Genomic DNA, 25352 nt, shown 5'->3' with positions numbered 1-25352 from the left:
AGGATGGGAATTTTTACAGAAAGAAATGTTTTAAATAAAAAAGTGAATAAAACTGAACAGTTATTAAATTTTATCAAAAGTTCTTTAATAACTGTTAAAGAACAACAATACTTGCCCAAGCCATTTGCACATTATTTTCACTTGTCATTCATGTGCTAGTATGATACACTTTCCTTCAAATTTCTTATGCATTCATATCTTCATGTTTGACAAAACTTATAAGAAAAATGCACAAATGCCAAACAATATTATAAAAATAAAGAAAAATGCCAAACATACAAAATAGTTTAAAATGGCAAAAAAAATTATTAAATTGTAGATAGGAAAGAAGAATTTCTTGATATATACATAGTTTTGTTAGTATTTAAAAAAATTGATAAATATAAAACAAACAAATGAAAGATAACCAAAATAAAGTGCAAGCATGCCAGCTTACACCTCATTCTTTTCCACAATAAGTTGAATGTAACTTACTTAAACACCTTAACTTGCAAAGACAGAAATGTTACAGATAACAAACCTTACGTAAAATATACAAACGTGATATTTATTCAACAAAATCTACATTGTAAATCTATGTTGGTGAAAAAAAAAAATACAAATCCAAAACAATATACCTAAAATAGCTTAAGGAATAGCTAATCCAGGTTAAGGTCACATAAAAAGTCAATTCTAATGCTAGGTACACTTTGTAAGAATGCCACGATAACAAATAAAGAAAAATATCCTGTGAAACAAAACTGGTTACAAAACACTTACTGGTTTCCTTTATGTTGAGCCAATAATTATAATAAATAAACCTCATGTCACACAGAGAACTTATTTTAAAAATATTTTATAGAAAATTTAGGCATATGTTGGTTTTCCAAGAGTCCAATAAAAACACTGTTTCACAAACAAAAGTTATATTCTGTCACCACTATAGTTTTTATCTGCTGATTTTAAAAAGGGTGAAAATAGTATCAAATACCTGTACACTGCTTAATTTGTTAATTTACATTTAGCTATTAATACAAAATCTTCTAACTTTTGTACCTGAAATATATAATATTCTACATACAAACTAAATGTCTCAATATAAAATACACATCCAAGCACCGATGTTTCGTTAAACTTATCTTGCCCTTCTATTTCTGGTTTTTCTTGGCGATAGGCTCCCAATGCTGCAAACATAAGAAATTAATTAGACAAGAATTAATACTTAAGAGAGATTATTGATAGTTTACCAAAACAAGTGATATTACATCTGACCTATGTGACATTATGTTCCATAATACAAAATTGATGTACTAAATTCTTAAAAAAGGTAATATGTAATAAATATGACTAAGTTGGATTCATCCATAACAATAAGAAATAAAAAAAAAAATCTGTGTCTGTATCAATGTAGGTACATACCATCTTTAAAAATTACATTCACTGAATTAAAAAATAATTATGTAATATTACGTTTTTGTAATTTGTATTAAGTTTTCTTTAAAATGCTGCTTAGTTTTATGACTTAACTTATATTGTGTACTGACATGCTCTTCAATGTAATTTTGGTTTCAACACAGATCACCATATAATCTCCCCTAATTAATAATCCCAACTTGGGCATCTCTTAAAAATGAAATTGGCATTGACCATGGCTCACAGTACAGATGCATTAGGTAATTAATTTGATGGCCCAACAAACCTCAGGGGATGTTGCAGTAAAAAGTTTGGTTTTTGGCCAGGCTTAACTATCACATTAATCGAAGCTGCCAATTCACAACGAATTTACATTTTTGGTAAAGTTTTGTTTGCAAATATACCCATTTTTAAGCAAGTTAATATAGTCACACAGCCAATGGTTGGAGACAACGTATATACCCGTGTGTGTGTGTGTGTGTGTGTGTGTGTCACATATTTTATGGTAATTTTTAGTTTTAAAAAAAAGTAGTTATATAAGTTTTTCACTTTGGGTTTATAAATATATATATATATACTAGCTGCCCGACCCGGCTTCGCACGGTTGTATTTATGGGGGGGGGGGGAAATGAGACCAAATCTCCTATTTACAGTTATAATAAATGAAATAAAATGAAAATTAATTAATTTTGACAAAAACTTAATACCATGCTTTGTAATGTACCGAAGAAAAAACGAATAGCACCGATGGTTTCCCGACTCTCAAGCACGCAACGTTGTCATGGAAACAAAGTACCCACTGTTTCCCGGGCTTAAACACCAATCAACATTGATAATCAGTTTATTATTAATTATAAATTATTAAGACTATTAATCGAAATAAAAACTACCCTATCTCTCAAGTTGGAAACAATTACACATAAATGCCAATTTTCATCGAAATCGGTTGACTTGGTAAAGAGTTCACTGGACCTTTTTAGAAATCAGATGTAGTTAGTAATTGTCTTCTTAATTTGAATAATTTATATCACTTTCAAATCCCGACCGACTTTGTTCTACCAGTGTATAGTTATTTACCTGTATATATCTAAAAATTGGTGGTCTGTATTTAATGAGTGATGAGGACTACACTAACAATGAAATAGTCGTTGCCATGGAGACGAATGAAGCATCAACAATGCTACAGCCGTTGCCGTGGTGATTTTCTGCCAACTCATACATACATCACATTAGAAAACTCTAAAATTATCAGATTAAGACCATTAATCGAAATAAAAACTATCCTATCTCTCAAGTTGGAAAAAATTACACATAAATGCCAATTTTCATCGAAATCGGTTAAGTGGTTTAGGAGTCCATTGAGGACAAACATTGTGACACGAGATTTATATATATTAAGATAAAAAAAAAAAAAAACAACCACCACCACCACCCTGCACTGTGTGATTGAATATGTGCACAAATAACTAACATATGTTGGTTTTGAATATATATATAGCTCCATGACTAAGTATAATATGTTAAATCAAAACATTTCAGCAGTAGCATTAAGCCAGTGTCTGCCACCCGCCTGGTTGGTAACGGGAAGTAAGGTGTCTTCTGCGCTGTGAAGGAGAGATTAGGGGAAAATCTATAAAAATAAACCATCTAGGGAGAGAGAGAGAAAGATAGAGAGGACGTGCGTGTGTGTGTGCATGTGCGTGTGTGTGCATACTTGAGGCTATTTGGCAATGCTGACTGCTCTCCCTCCATCTCATTATTGTAAATGTCCCGTGAACTGGCACCCTACACAATTAACATGTCTACCTTGACAGGTGTTTATGGTGCGAATGTGCTCAAACATATTTGTTTTTGCACGAGATTCCCCATGCTTTCAACTGAACATTCCGTGACAAATCTGCAGCCATCGCTGGTTGTTTGTAAGTGTGCACATTTCCTATTTCTCCAGCCTAGCACCATTTTGTATCCGAGCGGCAAGGATTTCTATTAGGCAGCGATGTTGCGGTAAAGCGAGTGAAGTTTCAAGCAATAACTTTACTCCTGTAATACTATGTTCTCTTTTATTATACTCTGCATCTGTGTTATCTTACAATAATCATAAACATCTTAATTCATTATTAAGACTACTAATGGCAGCCAAGCCATGGTGGTTGCGAAGTATCTACCTTAACGGCTTCCAGTATTCTGAAGACTAACTAATCATCGCGCTTCCTGGCAAGTGCTCGAACCCTGCTTGGTCCCTACCTTACGACTGTCCTCCTCCAGCTTCTACGAAAGACTCTCAACCCCGATAGCTTCATCTGCCTTTATTCCTATTCTGTCTCCACCCTGTGACCGAAGGGTCACTTAGTAACAACCTCGTGACCGTGGTCACTCAACCTCATGTCTGAGAGGTCAGTTCCTGCCCTGGTCCTGTAAACATGGTTGCTCACATGTTTGTACTTCCAGGCCAAGAGGCTGTGTGTTATTTACCCAAGTTCCGTTACTGGTTTATGGTACATTTCCTGTTGTCCCGGGGCTTCAGGCTCCCGCGGATAAACTATTGACTCTGTACACACTCAGTTATCTCGACAACATCCGCCCTGGCTTCGCTTGCCCGACAGCCCAAGTAGCTAATATATTAACTAAAATTAATACAGTAAAAGTTTCACATATATCACAACAAGTTTGCAGGCAACCGTGAGTCTAGTTTTTATAAAAGAGAACTGATGGGGGATGAGTAAATAAAATAAAATTCAATAGATGAAAGGAAAACAAGAGTACAAAAATAGCAGTCTTCTACTGTGTCTTTTTGTTAAGCAGAATAAAGGGGAGGGGCCATAAATTGGGGGGGGGGGGGGGGGGGGGGAGGGACAGAGAGAGAGAGAGAGAGAGAGAGAGAGAGACTGGGTTTGTTTCACATCCTCCCGAAATAAACAACAAAGAACCCAGGGTGCTGTATTTCTGACCTGCCAATAAGCTGAGACACTGAAAAAAGACTAACTTGTATCCATGGAACTCTAATGAGACACATACTGTGCCACCCTTATTCAAGGGTGACCCTTACAGTAAAAATGTTATTTTGTTTTGCCAAAAATTAAAGGTGTGACACATACACAGGGTAAATACATTAATTGTACAAATTGCTATGTTGCTTATTTTAATTTATTGAAAGATTTATATTTGTACAATTATATTAGTTTTTCTATTAATGGATTTAATTAGGGGTGTGCGGGATCCCGACGCTTCGGGAAAAAAGTCGGGAAAATAGGCTTCCCGAAATTCCGGGCGGGAATTTTATTACTCCCGAATTTTTCGGGAAATTGTTTAAAAATTTACAAATGTTTACTAATCATGTGAAAATGTTTTCTATCAATTCAAACTGTTTTTACAACAATATTTTTTATGGATTCGTACATTTATTAAGGGTTTCCGTACTATTTAAACGCAAAACATCTTTTAAACGTATGCCGATCGTAGCGACAGCTGTGGTGTGCAGTGAATTATGATAATCGTTTACACATATCTAATTGGAATATAAAAAACGTACATGGAGTACCTTAAATATTGTATGCGTTCATAAATATATTTCTTCAAGGGTATAAATTTGGAAGATACGTGAATAGTCAGTTATATAACGTTATTGCCGTCACCATCGAATAGTTAACCTAAAACCACGTGTGTCAAACACAAACAAAACACATGCGCAATCCAACCTTTTCGCCAAAGATATAAGAAATACTAGACTTGCGTTACATAACGAAGCGTAACCGTTCTCATTACTTGAAAGCAGTGGCGATGTAGAGAACTGTATTGGCACTTTGAAAAATATGAAATCACGTAGTTTTACACCACTGCTCACGAGTATCTAAACATTTATGATTTTGCTTTGGGAGAAAAAAATAGTTGTTTACTGTTTAGTTTGGCGGCCTTTGTCGGCTGATGTTATTAAGGCTTGTGCAAAGTATCTGTTCCTATTTTCGATGCCGTTGTATATTAAAATAAACTAGCAGCCTACAAATAATGGATATCGCAACCGATCAGCTTGTTACTTGTAAACCTAAAAGTGTTTGGAAGTATTTTGAACGTCTGACAGTAAATCCCTGGCAAAGTGTGTCTCGTGTGAAAAATTTTTGAGATGCGAGCATGGTAGCACGTCTGGCTATAAAAAAAGAATTTGAGGATGCTAAAAAATATGAAGTCGCCGCTGAAAAAAGGGCAAGTGAAGCAGACAAAAGAAATAGCAGCAAAAAAACAACTAACTTTGCAAGAAACGTTTAAATGGCCATCTTCTCATATTATAATTAAAAATTTGCTTTTTTTTTTTTTTTTAAATTTCCCGATCCCGTCCCGTTTCCCGCGGGAATAATTTATTTTTCCCGAAAATTTCCCGCAGTACAAAAACCTATTCCCGCACACCCCTAGATTTAATGAAACAACCTAAGTACATTTCAAAACTAGCGTAGCATCTTAATAATTTCACAACAGGCACTTTAAATTACTTCCCGTTCACATATACATCAACTTACTTGTTTTGCACGGGTTCCTGCAAAACTTTTTTTCGTGAGGGTTTCCCAGATGTTGTTGCCACCTCTCTCTTAGTCTGAGACTTTGCTATGTCCCTGAAACAAGTCATCCATTAAACCATAGCTTATAAAAAATTAGATCATACCAAGCAATCACATTATAAATTCAACTATTTTATCTATTATGTAATTACAAAACAGGCATATATCACGAAATGTAATCAAGAGGATCTTTGTGTGACATATTTAGCATTTGCTAACAATGCTGTCCTCTTTATTTGATAAATCAACTTTGATGCAAGATTTCTTCACACCTTAAAGTTAAGTCTGTATACATTGTTTTCTAACAAACACTTACGTGAACACATACACGCGCAAGCAAGAAAAGTGATAACGATTGTGAAGTTAACAACACAGCTAATTTCAGTGGTCTATATGTCTACAAACGGAAGTAATTTAACATTAATTGCGCTTTAAAAAAAACACCTTATAACATAAATATCAAGTATAGAAACACGTTTCAAACTCCCTGAAAATAAAATTAATTTCAAGCACAGATGCTGCAATCATAATGTTGCATGGCTACTTAAATCTGTTAGGATATAACTGAAAGAAAAAAAAAAAAAACACAGATGGATGAGTCTGCAAATTTTTGTGCAGAGTCTAGCACAGTTCAGTATTTATACCTTCAAGTGAAGAGTATTTTATTTTCGAGTCGAGTCAAGTTAAAGGTTTTTTTATTTCTAATTTTAAGTTAAAATGAATTTGCTTTAATCCTAAAGGTATAAAAAATAATGCATGAAGAAATATACAAGTACAGATTATATTTTGATTAATGTGGGCAGTAGTTCACCAATAATATTAATGTGAGACAAAGAACAAAATTAATTTATCAGTATCTAGGTTTAATACTACGATTTTGCCTTGTTTACGAATCTAGTAAATATTTAGGTGATTCTGCAGAATATTCTGAGAAATATTTTGTTAGATTAGGTATTAATTACATTACTTATTGGATCCAAAAGCCAGTTGGACAAAAAAAACCCTAAATTTCTCAGATGCAAAATCCAAATTTCAACAATTTCTTGGATTTGTTTGGAGTTGTAGTTAACAACAAACGTTTTAACTGGAGCATCACTAGGTACCTCAAATAAAATGCAATCAACTAGGATTTACAAACTCTAACATTTTAGATTCTTCGATACCTTCAATAAACTGGTGATCTTATTTTGATATGCCTACATTTAAAAACCACTTTAATAACCAATGACCATTTAGTGTACGTACTGATTTGAACCATTCATTTCTGCTGCGAAAGTAACATGTTTCCTAGTAACTCGAGGCTGAAATTCTTCTAGGAGTGAGTTCCTGCAACAAAATTATCAATGAGAGAAATATGTGTTAAGTAGTAACAATAACAAAGTTTAGTTTTAGTATGGATATAAATCTATTCTTCCAAATGAAATGAATAAATTGGCCTGTACTAATCTACTAATACAGTTTTTAGTTCGAATCGAATACGAATACCAAATTACTTGTGAATATGAATATCAAATTTGAATAGTGAGAATCATTGATAGAATCACACTAAATTTTTCTTCTTCACACCATGTAACAAGTTCTGGAAAATTAGACAAATGATATAAAGTGAAAGGTAGATTAGGTTAATTCAGCTACAATAATAAATTAATAATTACGTATATGGAAAATGTTTGTTGAAATTTTTAAATTATGATTTTTTATTTTCATATATTTTTAAATTAGGCAGCTAACCTGTCTTCATCTAACCTAACAAACCAACCTTTCATTTCAGTTACTATTCGTCTTATTTTACAGAACCTGCTACTCTACATGTTGATCCAGAAAATTTTTGCTAACAGCAAAACACTGTGAAATCCAATGCAATCCATTTCACACATAAAATGAGCTCATGTTTACACACTTAAACAATAGTTATCCGTGAGTTTTAGTTGTTAAATCAGACAGTTAGATTATTTTTTGGTTCAGCAATATTATAAACACAATTTCTGCTAATTTCATCTGTTTTTTTTTTTTTTTTAAATATATATTTAAAGTTTATTTTAATCTGTTTCATCATAGATACATACATTAAGGAAGCTGCTATTGAGTTACATAGTGTTAGATCAATTGTAAATATTGATTTACACACTATTTTGAAACAGACTAATTTGAATTGCCACCAAAAACTGTGTTTTGGGGTGGTGTTGTCCATGGTTGTTGACATTTATTCTCTCCCCCCCCCCCCCCCCCCCAACACTTTCTGTGTGTGACCACGAAATTAGGTGTGAAGAAATGAATAAAACATTGAAGACTTTTTGCATGTTTAAAATGTCACTAATTGTTTATTTTTTAAAATATAATTATAGATGTGTTTATTTATTGTTTAGCATTTACTGAATGTTAATTAAATTGAAAATTTCCAAGAAAGCCTTTCACAAGTGAAAGTATTATATTTCAAAACCTGCCGATTTGCAACATATGTAGCCTCTCTTTTTAAAGCAACAAATGCCACAATTAATAATGCAACACTGTTTTTATGTGCTTGAAAACCTTGGCACTCATAATGTTAAAATGGAAAACCCTCTGGTACGCCAAAATGATCTGGTATACTCGTGTTAAAGTATCAGTTATGTCCTACAGCAAAAAGGATTTTAAAATGTCCACGATCAGACCCATACTTACGTTTCCGGAGAGAGAGGTTTCGCAGCCACTTCGTCATCTGCCGGCTTTGCTCGCCTTGACCTGCCTTTGGGCTTCGCGCTGACGACAGACAGCTCTGGTTCCACAGGTTCAGCATCTGAATTCTCCTTGTTCCGGCGTGGTTTCCGAGCCGGCTGCTTGGCCGCGGTGGTTTCCGCAGAATCTTTTTTCGTCCGCCTCGTAGTCCTGACTCTCACATCAGGCTTGATATTCTCTTGATCAAGCGCATCATCTTCCAACACCAAACTTCCGGCAGATTCCGTCTTCTTGTTTCGCCTAGGCTTCGTCACTTTAACTTCTGGTTTAGCATTGCCTTGGTCAAACATCTGTTGCGCCAAAATCAAATTTTCAACAGTTTCTACTTTCCTCTGTCTTCTGGTTTTCCTAACTTCAGTATCTGGTTTAACATTTTCTTGCTCCGCTGTCACCTCTGACAGTACAGAATCGGAAGTTTCAGTCTTCTTATTCCGTCTCGTTTGCCTTTTTGATCCCAAATCAGAGTTAATAGATGGACTGAAATGAAGAATGCATAAGGTAGTTAAAATGCACACTGAAATTAAGTAGGAGACACATAGAACCACACAAATAAAAAAAAACCTGTGACTTTTTCATGATTTTTCTAGTCACAGCCAATTTTGACCTGAGCACATCCTACATATCCAAACACATCAACCCCTAAGGAAAGTGTATAAATAAAGCAGGTTATTCAGTAAGGCAAATAATTCAACATGTTTTGGGGGATGGGGTTTAAGCCACCAAGGTGAATAGCCAAGTATCAAACTAAGATACCGTCATTTGGGGTGAAGGTGACCAGATTTCATCTTCATAATGAATTTTTGCTAACAAATTTTAATATGTTTATTTATCTAACTATGTACATGTATAGATCTATACTTGTTTTCTGAAATGCTGTCATTGAAAGAAAAAAATACTAATATTTTAATGATGTTTTTAATTTTTTTATGTAATTGGTCATGTTCACCCCCAGTGGGGTGAATGTGACCATTAAGTTTATTTTCATTTTAATATTCATCTTGCTAGTGTTAGGGTTAAGTTGACTACATTATATGTAAGAGAAACACCAAAAAAATTATTTTGAGGAAAAAAATCTTATTTTGAATTTTTACTCTGTAATAAAAAATATATAAACAATTTAGAACAAAATAAAGGGTTATTTATTTAGACTGCCAATAATGAAAACTCAAGTGAACAGATTTATTTACCTACCTATCAATAGTTAAGGTGACTTTTCTTAAACTACTTGTGCACAAAACTGGAAAATAATTAAATTGATATTTTACAAACATTATCATTTAGGCTATTCCAGAATATGACTGATGGTTATTTCCTAAAATAGAGGAACCTACAAGTTATGAAAACAGCCAATAACCAAAAAAAAATATATTTATTAGTATAATAAAACATTTAACTGATATGTGAAGTAAACCTTACAATAATAGAAAAAATAGACCAATTAACCACAGGTAAGCTACTGGAAATAACAATTGAAACTATATGTTAGTAAACATTGAACTGCATATTTCCATTCTAGTTCATTCTGCCATCACTTTTTCTTGGAACACATAATGGCCTTGTTTGTTTAGTTTATAAGGAGGCAGAACTATTTTCTGAATTAGACACGTCTCAACATAAATTACTAGACATTGGGGTGAACATGACTATGTGGTCATCTTCACCCCAAAATGCTAAAGAAACTGCACAGTTTCAATAAAATTAGTTTACCTTAGAAATTTTAATTTATTTGGCAATTTTTATTATTTACTTACTCTTCAATCCTCTCAAATCAGCAAACATAGCAATTTTATTTGCAATTATTTTTTTATTATACCCGGCAGTAATAAAGTATTAGCAACATTATTAATCATAACAAATAGTTCTTGATTTTTATTTGTTTCTAACTTTCTGTCTAAAATTGTAATTTCAGTCCCAAAATCACTTATTTTAAGAGAAACTCTCCTAGATTTTAAAGCATAACCGCATAATTTTTTATCTTCATTGTCTGGATTGTGTCAGGCCAACAAAACAAATTTCATAAAAATGGTCAACTTCACCCCACTGGTCAACTTCACCCCAACTGACGGTACCCTTTTTTATAGCATAATCATCGCACCCATATTTTAAGGCATCAAAATTGGGATAAAAAAAAAAATAACTAACGTAAACGTCACATGATGGTTTTGGTCCTGCTATTAGATTCAGAGTGCTTTGTGTAGTTATCTTTTCCGTATAAAACAATGTATTTTAAAGTAGAAATCTATATGATAATTTGTATAAGTGATGTCATTACAGAAAGTTAATCTCTTAGCATTAATCAGCTTAAGTAGGCTATTCTTTTCTATGAGTTGTTTAACTACATGCATTTATATTTCAAGTAGATTAAATAAATAAACTGTGTAAAAATGTACCAAAACATGAATTTTTAATATTCATGAGTGTAGGCCTTAATATTCATGAGTGTAGGCCCACAACTGAACAAACACACAATTATAAAAAGATTAAATTTGAAAATACTTAAACATTTCAAATAAGAAAATGGTAACGTTGATATTTTAAAAGTTAAAAATAACAGATATAAAATGTTTATCGAATGAAGAGTATTTCATTCAGACATTTCAAAATTCTGTTAACACACAATCCCATACAACAATAAAATTAAAAACTTGTGATAAGTGGGGAAACAAATTCATCATTCAAAATTTTAAGGCATTTTTATTGCATGGTAACTGAACAGAATTTAGGCTTCCTTCTGAGCCTTTTCTAAATTTTTTTGTTTATTTCTGAATATAGCTAGGCTATAATCACAGCACGCCATGGAAGTTACAAGAATTTTTCCATCTATTGCTTGCATTGATTTATCAAAATCGCCAAAGTATCGGTCTCAATGTACAGCACAGCAATATCAGTGTCAACATTAACAAAATTATGACACAAATACGTCTAAACAATAATTAAAATCATAAATACTGTATGAGATTATGTAAAATCAGTCACAATTTCTAGCAAATTCAATACTTAATTATCTACATTGTTAATAATAATAATAATAATGAAATGGCAAGATAATATAAGCATTGCATGTTGAGTACATAAATGGTAACAAACATCATATTTCCTACTGAACTGCATTGTACAAGTTCACAATCCCCCCCCCCCCCCCCCCCCCCCGCATGCACACACACAAAATAACTTATAGTATTCTAAACTACAAAAAAATTACTTCTTACCTTTCAATTTCATTTAGGTTAGGAACAATTTCTTGTTTCTTTGTTTTTTGTCTTGTCCTCAGACTTCTACCTACAGAAGGTGATGAACTGAAAACAGACACACACAAAATAACAGGTAAATACATACATGATGTATTAAGAACTCCTTGTTTGTTTAGTAGGCAATACCATAGATATACAGTACAACCCGGTTATAACATTCCCGTTTTTAACATTTTCCCGCCTATAACACCATAATTTCATGGTCCCGTCATTACTCCATTTATCACAATGCTTTAATTTCCCGCCTGTAACAATATTAAAATTAGTGGTGCACCGATATGACTTTACCGATTACCGATTCGATTACCGATTATGAGAGCAATAATCGGCAGATACCGATTCAGTTACCGATTATAATGAAATTTTTTTAAGTGTAATAATGCACACAAAAATTTTTTATTCCCATGTGATTTGAATAAAAAGATTAGGTAAAATTGAGAATACAGTTATAATAACAGTATAAAAATATATAAAATACACTATTAAGTCATTGCAAAGTGTAAATTAATTTAACTTCTATTTAAATATTTGTTATTGTAAACAACTTGAACTACAGTCTAATAATTGTAATTTACAATGGGTAAGTTTTTGTTGCGGAAAACTAGCATTAATATAGACTATCACATAAGGTTGCATCAAGAAATTACCGTTTAGCAATGTAAACATGCTGCTTTATTTTGTTCACTTGAGTTTATAGAAAAATGTTTCCACACTTCACTTTTTTTTCTCCCTACTCGCCATCTAACTATAATTATATAAAAATGACAAAAAAACCAATTCTAGCACGTTATTTTATTTATGTTGACTGAATATATAAAATTATAAATACTTTTTCACTTTTCACGTCACATACAAATAACACAACAACGGATAATGTTACCAAAGACGCCTATAACGAGTTGGTAAAATGCAGTGATAAACTCTAGAAGGTATCGGGACCACGATTTTGAACCGCTACTACGACTCGAAAAGATCGATTGTCATAGAATCCACTGCAACTGTTTGTGGTATTTTGATTGCGTGCCATCTATTTTACGTCTCTGGCTATAGGTAATGAACAAGGCCACTAAAGAAACAAAAGACGAAACGTAAATAAACGTGTAGGAAAAATGTATTTTTTATTGTTGGAGGCAATGAGATTTATTAAACTTAACGAAATATCTGTAATTATGATATGACGGAGTTAGATGAATTTTGTAATATATACAAATATTACGGTATTTCGTCCTAAAATGTGTAACAAAATATTACAGGGTAAAAACCTACTTAATTACGCCGGGACGTAAATAATTGGCAAAGTAATCGTTAAGATAATCGCCGATTACGATTAATCGGTAAGTACCCATAATCGCCGATTACGATTCATCGGTATCCGCATCGGTGCACCACTAATTAAAATTTCTACATTCCCGCCTTTAACGTTCAAATTTGCTTTGATAACTGCCACAATTTTCAGTATCCCTTCCTTCAAAGTCATAATTTAGAGCGAAACCATAGCTAGAAAATACAGCACGCATACACAAACATCAGATGTTTACATTTGTGTAGTTCACCATAGACGTGGTACACACGCACTCCACAACTTGCACCAGATGAACTATCAATATGACGTCCTGTTCGCGCTTGTTAGTCTATGACTTGTTCCGTTATACTTATGATGCACATTTTGTGCACTGATACATGGTCGGAAACAGTGCTACTATATTCTATGGTGCTGGTTTTTGTTTCAAGGGTTTAACACCTTGAGATGGTTAAATGTTCTATGGATATATTCACGGCTTTTGTTTGTGGTTAACCTTTACCGTAATTATTTTTTTTACTTACTTATTGTAGTCACGGTCGTATTATATTAAAATACGCCGTATTGAAATTTTATTCAGGTTATTGTACGGCTATGATGGCCGATAAATATAAGCGAAAATCATATTCTGTAGCTGAAAAAATTCAGTTTATTAACCAAGTGGACAGGAACCCCAACAAAACGCGTGTTGCGATTGCAAAAGAGTTTAATATTTCTGTTTCGACTCTGAACTGTATCGTACTATTTTTTTTATTAGCATATTAGGTATTATCTATAAATAAAATTAACCAATTTTCCACTCTATTGCTGTACTTAGTGTATTACTCCTGTATTTTGTGTTGTTTTACCTATACTCTTTAATTTAATCAATCCACGCGTAATTTATACAAAGTGAAGATGTAATTTTATGATTTCCTGCTTATAACATTTTTTTAAGTTGGTCCCTTGGAGAATGTTATAACAGGGTTGTACTGTAACTAAATGTAAGTTATAGTTAGAATTTTTTTATAACTGCACTATTTTGTATGTGTAATAGAAACCAAACAAACTTTCTTGGATATTTATTTGTTGGCAAGTTTCTAACATATATAATCCACATCACACATATAGAACTTATTTATACACACTTATTTTTCCACATTGCAAAAACCTTGTCCAAAAAATTGTTTCAAGAAAATCCTGGGAATGTTCCAATCTTGGTAATGAGCAGGTTGACATAGTCATGTGATAGTATAACATGATGCATATTGAGATCATTAAGCGTGATCCCAAAAAACTTCATGTAAGTAGGCAAATGACTTGGTATATTTAGAATATTAAAGCATACATAATACTGCATCAGGTTTTACAGGGCTTAGCACCGAACACAAGTTTCTGAAGCGGAATTTTTTCACAAGCAGAAAAAGCAGTGAAGAATTTTTCAATTTTACTCAAGAATTTTGGTGTCTGGCACCCAAGAATTTTAAGGCTAGCTAATACTCAAGAAATTTCAGGGTCTCTACTAATGACCTTGATGATGACACATCAAACCTCCATTCATTCATTCATTCATATTTACCAATCCCTTTAATACCATCACCCCACCTCCTTTCCCAGTGTACATGGTATTTGGACTGTGCAACAGAAACAAAGTAACATCATTGGCCTCCATGTAACAGCAATGACTATATGCAAACAAAATTAAATTTCCTGTTTCACCTATCAGAATTTACAGAATGTTTTTCTCTTTTATTTTTACAAAATGCTGCAGAATGAAAATGAAAATGAAAGTGACTTCCATTTCCAAATGAATGACCAACATTTCAACTCACCTGTCAAAAGTTGTCATATCAGGAACAGCTTTGTTCTGCGACAATACAGTCTGCTTCTCCGGCAGTGTTACCACACTTGGCCTGAAACAGATCACAAATTTTTAGACAAACAACTCCATGTTATTTATACTACTTGACTTTCCTTATAACAAGTAATATGATTTCCAACTTACAAATTTTCCCGGGCTGGTTCTGCCAAATCTCCTGCTTCCTTGGATACATCACATGATTGGTTAGAATGTGCATGCAACGTATCAGGCATTACAACAGATTTCACGTAAGCTTTGCCCCTCTTACTGCGTGTAGCTAATATGGGAACATTTTCTTCCTCGACACACATTTTATCTTCAGATGTTAAATTTGAAACAGTAGAATCTTTTACCAACACGGATGAGTGGAATTTCTTCTTGTTCTGCAAAAAGTTTTCTTCTTCAGGTTCGATCACTTCTTCGACCTTACGTCGTTTCCTGGTGACTGGTTTTGAAGGCAATAACAAAGATCCCTCCTTTGTTGAAGTGGGGGAAGCAGTATCAGATGGTTTTCTTGTCTGTGCTACATTTGCTTCGATTCCCGGCACTTCACTACTGCCAGCAACAAAATCCAAAGCATGCCCTGAAGCATCCGAAACGCGAGTAGTTGAAGACACAGGTTTAACATTCCCACGCCGAGTACGTTTGGTTGGTGTAGGTGTACCAGTGCTATGCTCACACACATTCATAATTTTTCTACTTCGAGTCATCCTAGCTGGAGAGGGTGAACTATCATTAATTTCTGATTTCAGTGATTCAACAGTAGTAATAATTGCCCTTTCAACTGATGCACCCACAGAATTAGAGATATCTTGCATCTGAAGTTTTGTCACACTATCAATTTCATTGAACTCAATTACTGGAGAGCGTTCTGTTTTTATAGTTTTTATTAAACTTCTAGTTAATGGTGACTTTGAATCTTCCGACATATTTGAATTGGTTTTCTCTCCATCATAACTAGAATCTTTAGGTTGGGTTATTGGGCTTTTAACCAATGTTCTGGACCCCCTATCAAATGAAATATTGAGTGGAGACATTGTTGGAGTTCTTAGCAATCTTTCAATACCTGTCACATCAGTCAAGTCATTCACAGGAGACTTGAGCGTTTTTGGAGTTGTCATTAATCTTCTGAGCCCTCTAACATTTGACAAATCATTTAATGGAGACTTCTGTGTTTTTGGTGACCTAAATAACTGTTTGACACCACCAATATTGGTCAAATCATTTACAGGTGATTTGGGTGTTTTTGGAGTAGTCATCAATGTTCTAAGGCCTCTAACATCAGTTAGATCATTTAATGGCGACTTCTGTGGTTTTGGTGACCTAAATATCTGTTTGACACCACCAATATTGGTCAAATCATTTACAGGTGATTTGGGTGTTTTTGGAGTAGTCATCAATCTTCTAAGCCCTCTAACATCAGTTAGATCATTTAATGGTGACTTCTGTGTTTTTGGTGACCTAAATATCTGTTTGACACCACCAATATTGGTCAAATCATTTACAGGTGATTTGGGTGTTTTTGGAGTAGTCATCAATCTTCTAAGCCCTCTAACATCAGTTAGATCATTTAATGGGGACTTCTGTGTTTTTGGTGACCTAAATATCTGTTTGACACCACCAATATTGGTCAAATCATTTACAGGTGATTTGGGTGTTTTCGGAGTAGTCATCAATCTTCTAATCCCTCTAACATCAGTTAGATCATTTACAGGCGACTTCTGTACTCTAGTGGTTCTCAGGTTTCTCGGCTCCATTTCAGGTAAATTATCTGGAGAATTTGTTTCAGTCAGTATGCCTGCTTCATCTGATACATTATTCAATGAGTTTGCCCGCTGTTTTGGAGTCAACAGGGATTTCCTGAAACTATTCCTAGCAGATTTGCATACTTTGGGTGTTTTTAAAGCCTTCCGAACACCTGACAAACTGATCAAAGGAGATTTCAAGACAGGCATAGATCCTGATGACATATTAGGTTCCCAATCATGAATCAAGTGACTTTCTGTAGGATTTGTGAATTCCTGAAGACTGCTCTGGGGCACTTCAAATGGAATGCTACAATGCTCTTTCAAACTTTGAAATCCAATATCCACTAAACAAACAGCAGGAATTTTCTGAACAGAGTCGCTTTCACTCGATCTACTTAAACTAGACACTACAGTGCTAGAGAGTGGAGAAACAATAACATCCTTTGAAAGTCTTGGAGTTTTGATACTGTCGAAATCAAATGAAGTTTCATTTCCAATACATGATCCTGTGGTGCTACTTTCATTAAATTCACTTATTCCAAGAGATGTTCTGGATTTTGCACTACGAACACTACTTTTTCTTCCAGCTTTAATAATGTCACTGTCACAAAATGATCCAGAATTGCACACTGCAATGTCTGACTGAACACTAATCTCATCGCTGGCATTCCTGTGTTTTTTAGTGGTGGACAGAATAATTTTTTTATTTGTTTTAAAACTTAGTTTTCGCTTCTTTGCAGAACCAGATCTTGCTGGTGAGGCACTCGGTCGTAACTTTTCAGGCACACTTTCAGATAAATTTTCTAGGACCATATGTTCCACTTCTTCAGGAGTATCTGTATCATCAGTTACATTTTTTCCAAACATTTGATTATCATCTTCAACATCAGGAAATGCCATAAATCTTACTACACTTTTCCTAGTTGATCTTAAAGACTTCCTACCAGACTTTAGAATAGACGAAGGAACTTTAACATCACTTGGAAGATTCTCAGTAAAACTTCTTGCAAACCTATTGTTTTGAGGTGTGATTTTCCCTTGCTCGCTGAAAACATCACCACAATTCAAGCTGCTACTGAGAAAATATCTGGTCGTACTTTGACTCCCTGAAACTTTCTTCAAAGTACTAGAAGAGCGTATTTTACGTTTAATAAGGTTTCTTTCACAAAATTCTTTTTCAGGCTCATTATTACATTCTTCATTTCGAATACTACTATGCAAGTTACAGTTGGTGTTGGAGTTAACTGCATTGTTTTCATCTTGGCTTTCATCTAAAACAATAAATGAAGCAGAACTCACAGACATGGATTTTCTAAGCGAACCTTTTTGTGAAGATCTATCCAGCAAATCAGCTTCCTGAACTAATCTAGATGGTGTGCTACACGATGCAAGTGATTTCTGTGAACTGCGCCTAGTTACGTGTACCAACTGCATGTTGTTAAGCACATTCTCCGGGTTGACACTCTCTAACAGACCCCAACTTCCAACTGATGACCTATTCTCTGGTGTAATTGAGTTTTTACCCAATGAACTATTACTATATCTCTTGGAAACTGATTTTGCATCCTTATCACCACTTGAAGTGTTAATTCCCATAGTTTCCTCTACATCAGTAAACAAACGGCTACCATTACCGAGTGGTGTGGTGACCAAACTTTGAGAGCCAGTTTTTGAAGACTTCCTGCTTGGAGTCTCAGTCATAGATGAAATGTTTCGCAATGATTTACGGCTACGCTGTGATTCACGCCTTGAAGACTTAGGACAAGAAATATCAAACCTCTGATGTTCAGAGTTATTCATGCCACTGTAACGAGCATTACTTTCAACCGACTTCTCAAGACTTTTTATTGAAAAACCATTACTTAATTGTGGTGAATTAGGTGATGCAATCTTACTCCATTCCTGGGATTTACTTCTTGTAGAGCTATGATCTACCATATCATCATGCAACTTTGATGGACTTTCAGGACTCTTGTCAGCTAAGCCTTTAACAGTAGAAGATTGGTTTAAAGAGAATGTTCTATCATCTACAGGTGAGAGAGTAACGTCAAATTCTGGCGACAAAGTCGATGGCTTACGTCCAGATGTGCTTCTCAAAGACTTTCGTGCTGAAATTGGCGTGGACACAGGTTCACTTTTATAAGAAATGTGTTTCTTACTACTAACAGGGGTTTCTACACTAGATGGTAATTGCTCATCAATTTCAATGTGGTTATTTTCTAGTGAAACAGTATGCAATGGTTTGCCATAAGATCCAAACGAACTTCTCAGAGATAATCTAGAACAAGGTGTTAATCGAATGTCACTTTCATCTTCCAGCACTGCATCTCCTAGAGTGCCATTCTTATCATAAACTAAAACTGAATCATCCAAGTCAACAGCAATTTGAGACACATTTTTCTTTTGATGTTCTTTGGGCAGAGGAGTAGATGTCTGTCCACAAGATGGATGTTGTAATGGCTCAAGAGAAGAATACTTCCGTGACTTACCACGGCTTACGGTTGCTTGAGGTTCAACTACAAAACTGCTCTTACCACCAAATTCAGGTGTATTACCATTAGATTCACTGCCATGCATTTCTCCTAGAATCAACTGTCGATTGGCAGACACATTCTTTTCTGCTTCGGCTACCTTACAGATTGCTTTATCTGCACTCACATCATGGATTAAATCACAGTGTTCATCTTTATTACTTTTATTTTTTGATTCCAAAAAGCAAAACTGAGCTCTAAAAGATCCATGTTTTACTTCTAAGGCACTCTTCTTCAAATTAGAAGAAGTTAATGATTTTGAACCACTTATTTTAGCAACCCTGACAGGCAGCTTGCTCTTCTTAGTAAGCTTGCCAGTAGAGTGAAGACTAGCCACAGGTATTTTTTTATTTCCAACTTCACTTTTCGTCCCTTGGATGTACTTTGATCCAGAAAGTGTAAAATCTTTGCGGCACATAAGTCTTAAAGCTGCATTTTTCTTTTTGTCTGAAAAGAAAAGAAAATACCCCATCAATTAATATGAATATACAGTGTTTTTTACAAAAAAATTCTATTTAAAGTAATACAACATTGCTGTTACATGTTTTGTACCCACTTGTGCAAACAAAAATTAAGGAGTTTCTAAGGACCCCTTTACTTCGATAACTTCACCCAGTCACAAAATACCACTACAAAATAAACTGAAATAGCTAGTAGGCATATATATATATATATATATATATAAAAGTTCAATTCTTACAGGTAAACCCATATTGTTAGGAATTATTCTGAAACACATATCTAACCTAAGCATACTGTTATCTGAAATTTATAGCAGTAGCATTTAACTTTTATCACACATTACATTACTTCATAAGTTTGAAGTAATACAGCAAAACACCACTTTAAAGTTTAAAGGTGAGTTGCTACCCACTTTTGTTCATTACTTGCATACTATCAGTCTTTATTAGTTTTTTTTCTAGGAAATTAGTAAAAATTAAGAAATTTTAAAGACTTTTTAAGGCTATTAAGGAGATGTACGAATCCTGTGTGAATTATGCTTTGTTTACAAGTCCCACAGACAATGAGATGAGAATAGAGCATTGACATAATGAATAGGTGTAGGAAACAGGAGTACTCTGATAAAAAACCACAGCTACCTGAAATGTATACCATATTTTCCCACTTGCCAAAAATCAGTTTTGCTCTACAGGGAATCAAACTTCAATTCTTGGCAGGAAGCAAGTGATCTGACCACTCAGCTTCTGTGCCTGAGAGTGAGTGCTGAGAATTTTAGAGTTGCAGTTCACAAACTGCCAAGGATTTAAACAAGAAAGTGCTAATATGTTGTAGAGAAAAACAGTGTGAAAATATTTTAGACATGCTGCATGTAAATTGTATAACTACTCACATTCACAATATTTGCTACTGCACCATGCGTTTTAGCACAGTTTAACAGTGCTAGCTGGCATCATGCAATCAAATATTAGCAGTTTTTCGCTAATCATGACATTTGAAATGAACAGTACTACTAGCCTGCTCTCTGTAGAGAACAAGAGTACAAGAATATTGTTAGCATTTGGTTTCCCTATTACTGATTGTTGTCAGTACAAAAGAAAAATCCCTAATAGTATTTAACTGATGAGTGTTGATGTTTATTATAGTCCAAAGTTACCAAGGTTTTTTAAATTTTTTTTTAACTGCCTAAACAGGCATATTTTTATCACAGAAGTATATTAGTAAACTATTGGTATGAATTATTACACTATAGCAAAAAGTATTTTCCCCACACAAGTTTTTAAATTACATAATATATTAGGTATTAGATTTGATAGTATTAATTTACAATGACATCAATAGAAAGAGCTTAAGATTTTGAGATTAACTTAAAATTCAGGATTTCATAACATAACTCAAAATTTAGGGAATATATTTTATAGAAGATTACTGCTAAAACTCACCTGGAGATTTTGGAGATCCCTGAAGTTTCAGCCGTTTTGCAGCCTTTTCAGAACGTGCTTCAAGCTCCTGAAGCTTACGTTTTCTACTTTCAACTGGTGAACTATAATCCACTTTCTTCCTAGTGCTGAGATTTTGTGGTTCAGAAATGTTCTTTAATGTCAATCTGCGTGGTGATTTTTTAGTTTTTGTTGCAGATGAGGACTCGACTGTTGATGCTGAACTTTCTTCTTTTTGCGTACTTTCAACAGACTTTTTCGACATGCGTTTAACCACGTTTCTAGATGGGGTCACTTTTGAGTTTGTCAATTTTGCTGCAACACAGCTGTTCTTAACAGACAATGCTGGTGATCTCTGAGAAGACTTTTGAGCAGGTGTAGCAGACAGTGATTTTTTTGCTTTTGCAGATAAGCCCAATTTCTTTGCAGAACCTAAATGCGGAGTTCTCAGTACTGTTTCTTCCTCCACTTTACAGACACCTACAATTGACTTATTTTTCTTTTTACTTTCTGAAACTGACTGAACTTCAATTTTGGCTCTGTCAACGTGGGGTGATACTGTTAAGTCAGTTTTCTTCGCAGATCCTAAACGAGGAGTTTTTAGTGGTGTTTTCCCCTTAACTTTGTTAACTGACCCAATCGAATTATTTTGCTTCCTACTTCTAGAGGGGGACTGTACTACAAATTCAGTACTGTCGACACTGGGAGACGCTTGCAAGTCTAGTTTCTTTGCAGCTCCTGAACGTGGAGTTTTCAGTGGTGTTTTTCTATTTACTTTATAAACAGCCCCAACTGATTTCTTTTTACTTTCAGAAACTGACTGGACAATGACTTCAGCACTGTCGACACAGGGAGATTCTGGCAATTCTTGTTTCTTCGCAGCTCCCGAACGTGGAGTCTTAAGTGGTGTTTTTCTATTTACTTTATAAACAGCCCCAACTGATTTCTTTTTCTTTTTACTTTCAGAAACTGACTGGACAATGACTTCAGCACTGTCGACACAGGGAGATTCTGGCAATTCTTGTTTCTTCGCAGCTCCCGAACGTGGAGTCTTTAGTGGTGTTTTCCCCTTTATTTTAGTAACATCCCCACAAGGAGTCTTTTCCTGCACACTTCCAGAACTTTCAACAGGAAGATCAGATGTTAAGCCTTGTTTTCCACAAGACTTCGAAGCAGAATTCCTGGGTACACCAAATTTCTTTGTAGCCACTGAGACAGGAGTTTTCATAGGCGTTTTCCGCTGTGGAGTTTTCAGAGACTTTTTCTGCCTTGGAGTTTTCAGAGGTGTTTTTCGCTCTACCTTATAATCTGCCCCAACAGACTTCTTCTTTAGTGTACTTTTTAAGTTGAACTGCACCAGAACTTCTGTGCTACCAGCACGCCGTAATACTGGTAAGTCATGATTCCCATGAGAATTTGGAGCCAAAGAGCGATGTCGCCTTGATTTTGCAGAAATATCAACCTGAAACCAGAAATAAACCAGTTACTAACTTAACTTTGGCAGCTATGAGAAATATATTTATTAGTTCTGAGGAGGACCTGACACATATATAAGATAGAAAAACCAATTTAAAAATAATAAATCTTTTCATTCCAACTTAATTCCTCTTTCTTTTCTTGTAACAGTTTAGACAGGAAACTTCACCAAGAAAACTGCTAGAGGATTTAGTCCTTACAATACCATATAAGAGAATCAGTTTTTAGACTCTTCAAAAGAATATACTGAAGTACCAATGTAATCTCTGTAGTATCTGTATCCAACAAACCATTTTCTGGGATTCTGATGTAAAATGTACACTTTTAAAACAGACATTCTTTTGTTTATCATATTCTTTTATAGGGCAGTGATCGATCCGCCGGAAACTCCGGCAACACTACTCATACCGCCACCTGCCTCAAAGGCAGACCGCACGTGGCATGGTGGCTTCTTTGCTCTACACTCGTCTGTATCTTTCCCTTACTAGTAGATAACCTGGCTGTCAGTGGCAGTCTCTTGCTAGCTTGTCTCCTTTATCCTTCCATTCTTACATGTAAGGTAGCCTACTCAAGTTGAAGTGACAGACTTGCTCAAAATGCATTGCAGCATCCACATTGTTGGTCGGGTACAGCTCAGTTTAAGTAATTGTTTTCATACACGAGTACTTCATATGCTCCAATGTGGTAAGATTTTATTCCTTCCTTTCAACCCCCCCCCCCCCCCCCTTTAATTTTGCATGTAAGCAATTCACAAAAATAATGGTCACTTGGTAACAGTTAGTGTTAGGAAGCTCAAAATGGTCCTATTTGAAAGCTTTTTTTTTAATGTAAGCTTTCATATGACATATTACTTGATGGCTTTATTGGTTAAAAACTACCAAAAAAATGGATGGAATATTCCAAATTTAGTTTATATAAAAAAAATAATTTCACCCTTTCCATTTCATCTATTATCACTTTAGGATGATTATGGGTTCATGAAATATGAGTGTACAGCAAGTAATTTAATGGCTAAATTTTTTGTTAAAATTAATTAATTAAAATTCCTCTGAGGTACAAATATTGTTGTTTCAAGTACACCAATACCTCACTTAGCACATATTCAGATTGCACAGATTAATTTAGCACAATGTTAATTTTACTGCCCAGTTTTTAATAGCACATCTCTAAATTCCAGTTAGCATGAAATTGTGGCGGACAAAAAAAATTGGGCATGATGCCACATAGTCTGCTTCAACTCTGTAAACAACAGAAGTACCGTGGCATAGTGTTAGCTTACGAGGGGGAAGAAATGCGTGCACAGGTCTGAATACATTAATGGCTGCTGTAAAAAACATCAGTTATGGCAAGTTAAGTTGCAACAATGGAGTGTAAAGGACCAAAAGTTTTTACGTCCGCGTGTATGCCGCCGTGCCGTACCATTGTCGTCTGGAGAAACAGGTTGGCAAAGAGCAATGAAAATGTTACACTTTAAGCACATGAAAACAGAATTCATACAGTGTTACAGAGTCAGTCAGCGATGAGCTTATTTATATTACATACAACTGACATTACTTATTGACACTTGCTACAAATTCATAGTTTCCATTAACATTAAAAAAGATTCTAGAACTACTCAAGACAGTGCAACAATACAAAACTTTTTATATTTGGACTTACCACATGACGTGTAAATGGGAAAAGAGAGGCTACCTGGGAAAATTATGGAGTTGAAGTACATAGGAAGAAGACCCCAAGGAAGGACAAGGAGGAGGTGGGAAGAGCAGATAGTTCAAGGCGTGCAGGAGAGAGGAGAAGACTGGTGAAGGATGAGAGGAACGGTGGAGGGACAGGGGAAGATGGAGGCATTTTGCTTGGCTGACCTGGCCACAGGCTGGAAGCAGTTGATGATATGACAACTCAAAATAAAAATAAATAAGGTAAGTGCACCGGTACTCGTCACTGCTCCAATGGTCGTTACTAGCAACTTCAAATGTAAATAATAGAGAAGTAGCTCAATATATCGCCAACTTAAATATTGACAAAAATTTGGTCGACGTTCTAGCTGAAATTACCACAATAGTTTTCGGAACAAACACTATTTTCAATCAAAAAAAGTCCGTGCATCAAAAGTTCGTAGAGCAGTGAAGATAAATAGGGGAATTCCTACACTAAAACACTAAGGACGTAAGTGCACATTTTTACTTCTAATTCTGTAATTTTTCGTTTATTCGTGATGTTTTGTGCTGAACGTGTTAGTTAAATGTTCTTGAAGAGGTGAAAGTGTTTATTTAAAAAAATTCGTTTTCTTTGTATGATTTAGTTAGGGTGACGAAAACTGGATCAATAAAAACCTTGTATTGCTAGTGTTCGTCATACCTGACGAGCACTGGTACATTTAATATTTTATTTAAAGTTGTGCTAAGTTACACCCTAGAGTTCTTAAATAATATTGGTTCTTTGTTGTTGATAGACAAAGTACATTATTATGATCAGATCCAGTAGTCGTCACCTATGACGACTTCCGATGCACGTGTATGACGACTTCTGGGTCGGAAATTACTTTACTTTATTGATTGCAGAAATTGTGTAGGCATTGTTGTTTACATTAATTTAGGGGTCATTCGATATATATTTTGACATTAATAAGTAAATTAAACATTGTAATGTGTCTC

At 34.7% G+C, this 25352-nt stretch overlaps 1 protein-coding gene across 2 annotated transcripts in view; it reads right to left on the bottom strand.

The window, feature by feature from the left end:
- Nucleotides 1-63: 63 nt before the first annotated feature.
- The window catches only part of LOC134539447 (proliferation marker protein Ki-67-like), a 36999-nt gene continuing 11710 nt past the window's right edge, over nt 64-25352 (bottom strand). The window contains exons 5-12 of one of the 2 annotated variants that reach the window (XM_063381490.1): nt 21226-22684; nt 15190-19771; nt 15017-15097; nt 11864-11950; nt 8601-9131; nt 7185-7265; nt 5901-5993; nt 64-1163 (exon numbers count right to left, since the gene is read on the bottom strand). In XM_063381490.1, coding sequence (XP_063237560.1) covers nt 1115-1163; nt 5901-5993; nt 7185-7265; nt 8601-9131; nt 11864-11950; nt 15017-15097; nt 15190-19771; nt 21226-22684 — 6963 coding nt within the window. In that variant the 3' untranslated portion in view covers nt 64-1114. The remainder of the gene's footprint in view (nt 1164-5900; nt 5994-7184; nt 7266-8600; nt 9132-11863; nt 11951-15016; nt 15098-15189; nt 19772-21225; nt 22685-25352) is intronic. The other variant, XM_063381491.1, reaches the window with a different exon arrangement.

Source organism: Bacillus rossius, chromosome 15, assembly GCF_032445375.1.
Source record: "Bacillus rossius redtenbacheri isolate Brsri chromosome 15, Brsri_v3, whole genome shotgun sequence".
Lineage (NCBI taxonomy): Eukaryota > Metazoa > Arthropoda > Insecta > Phasmatodea > Bacillidae > Bacillus > Bacillus rossius.
This window is presented reverse-complemented; position numbering and strand designations above follow the sequence as displayed.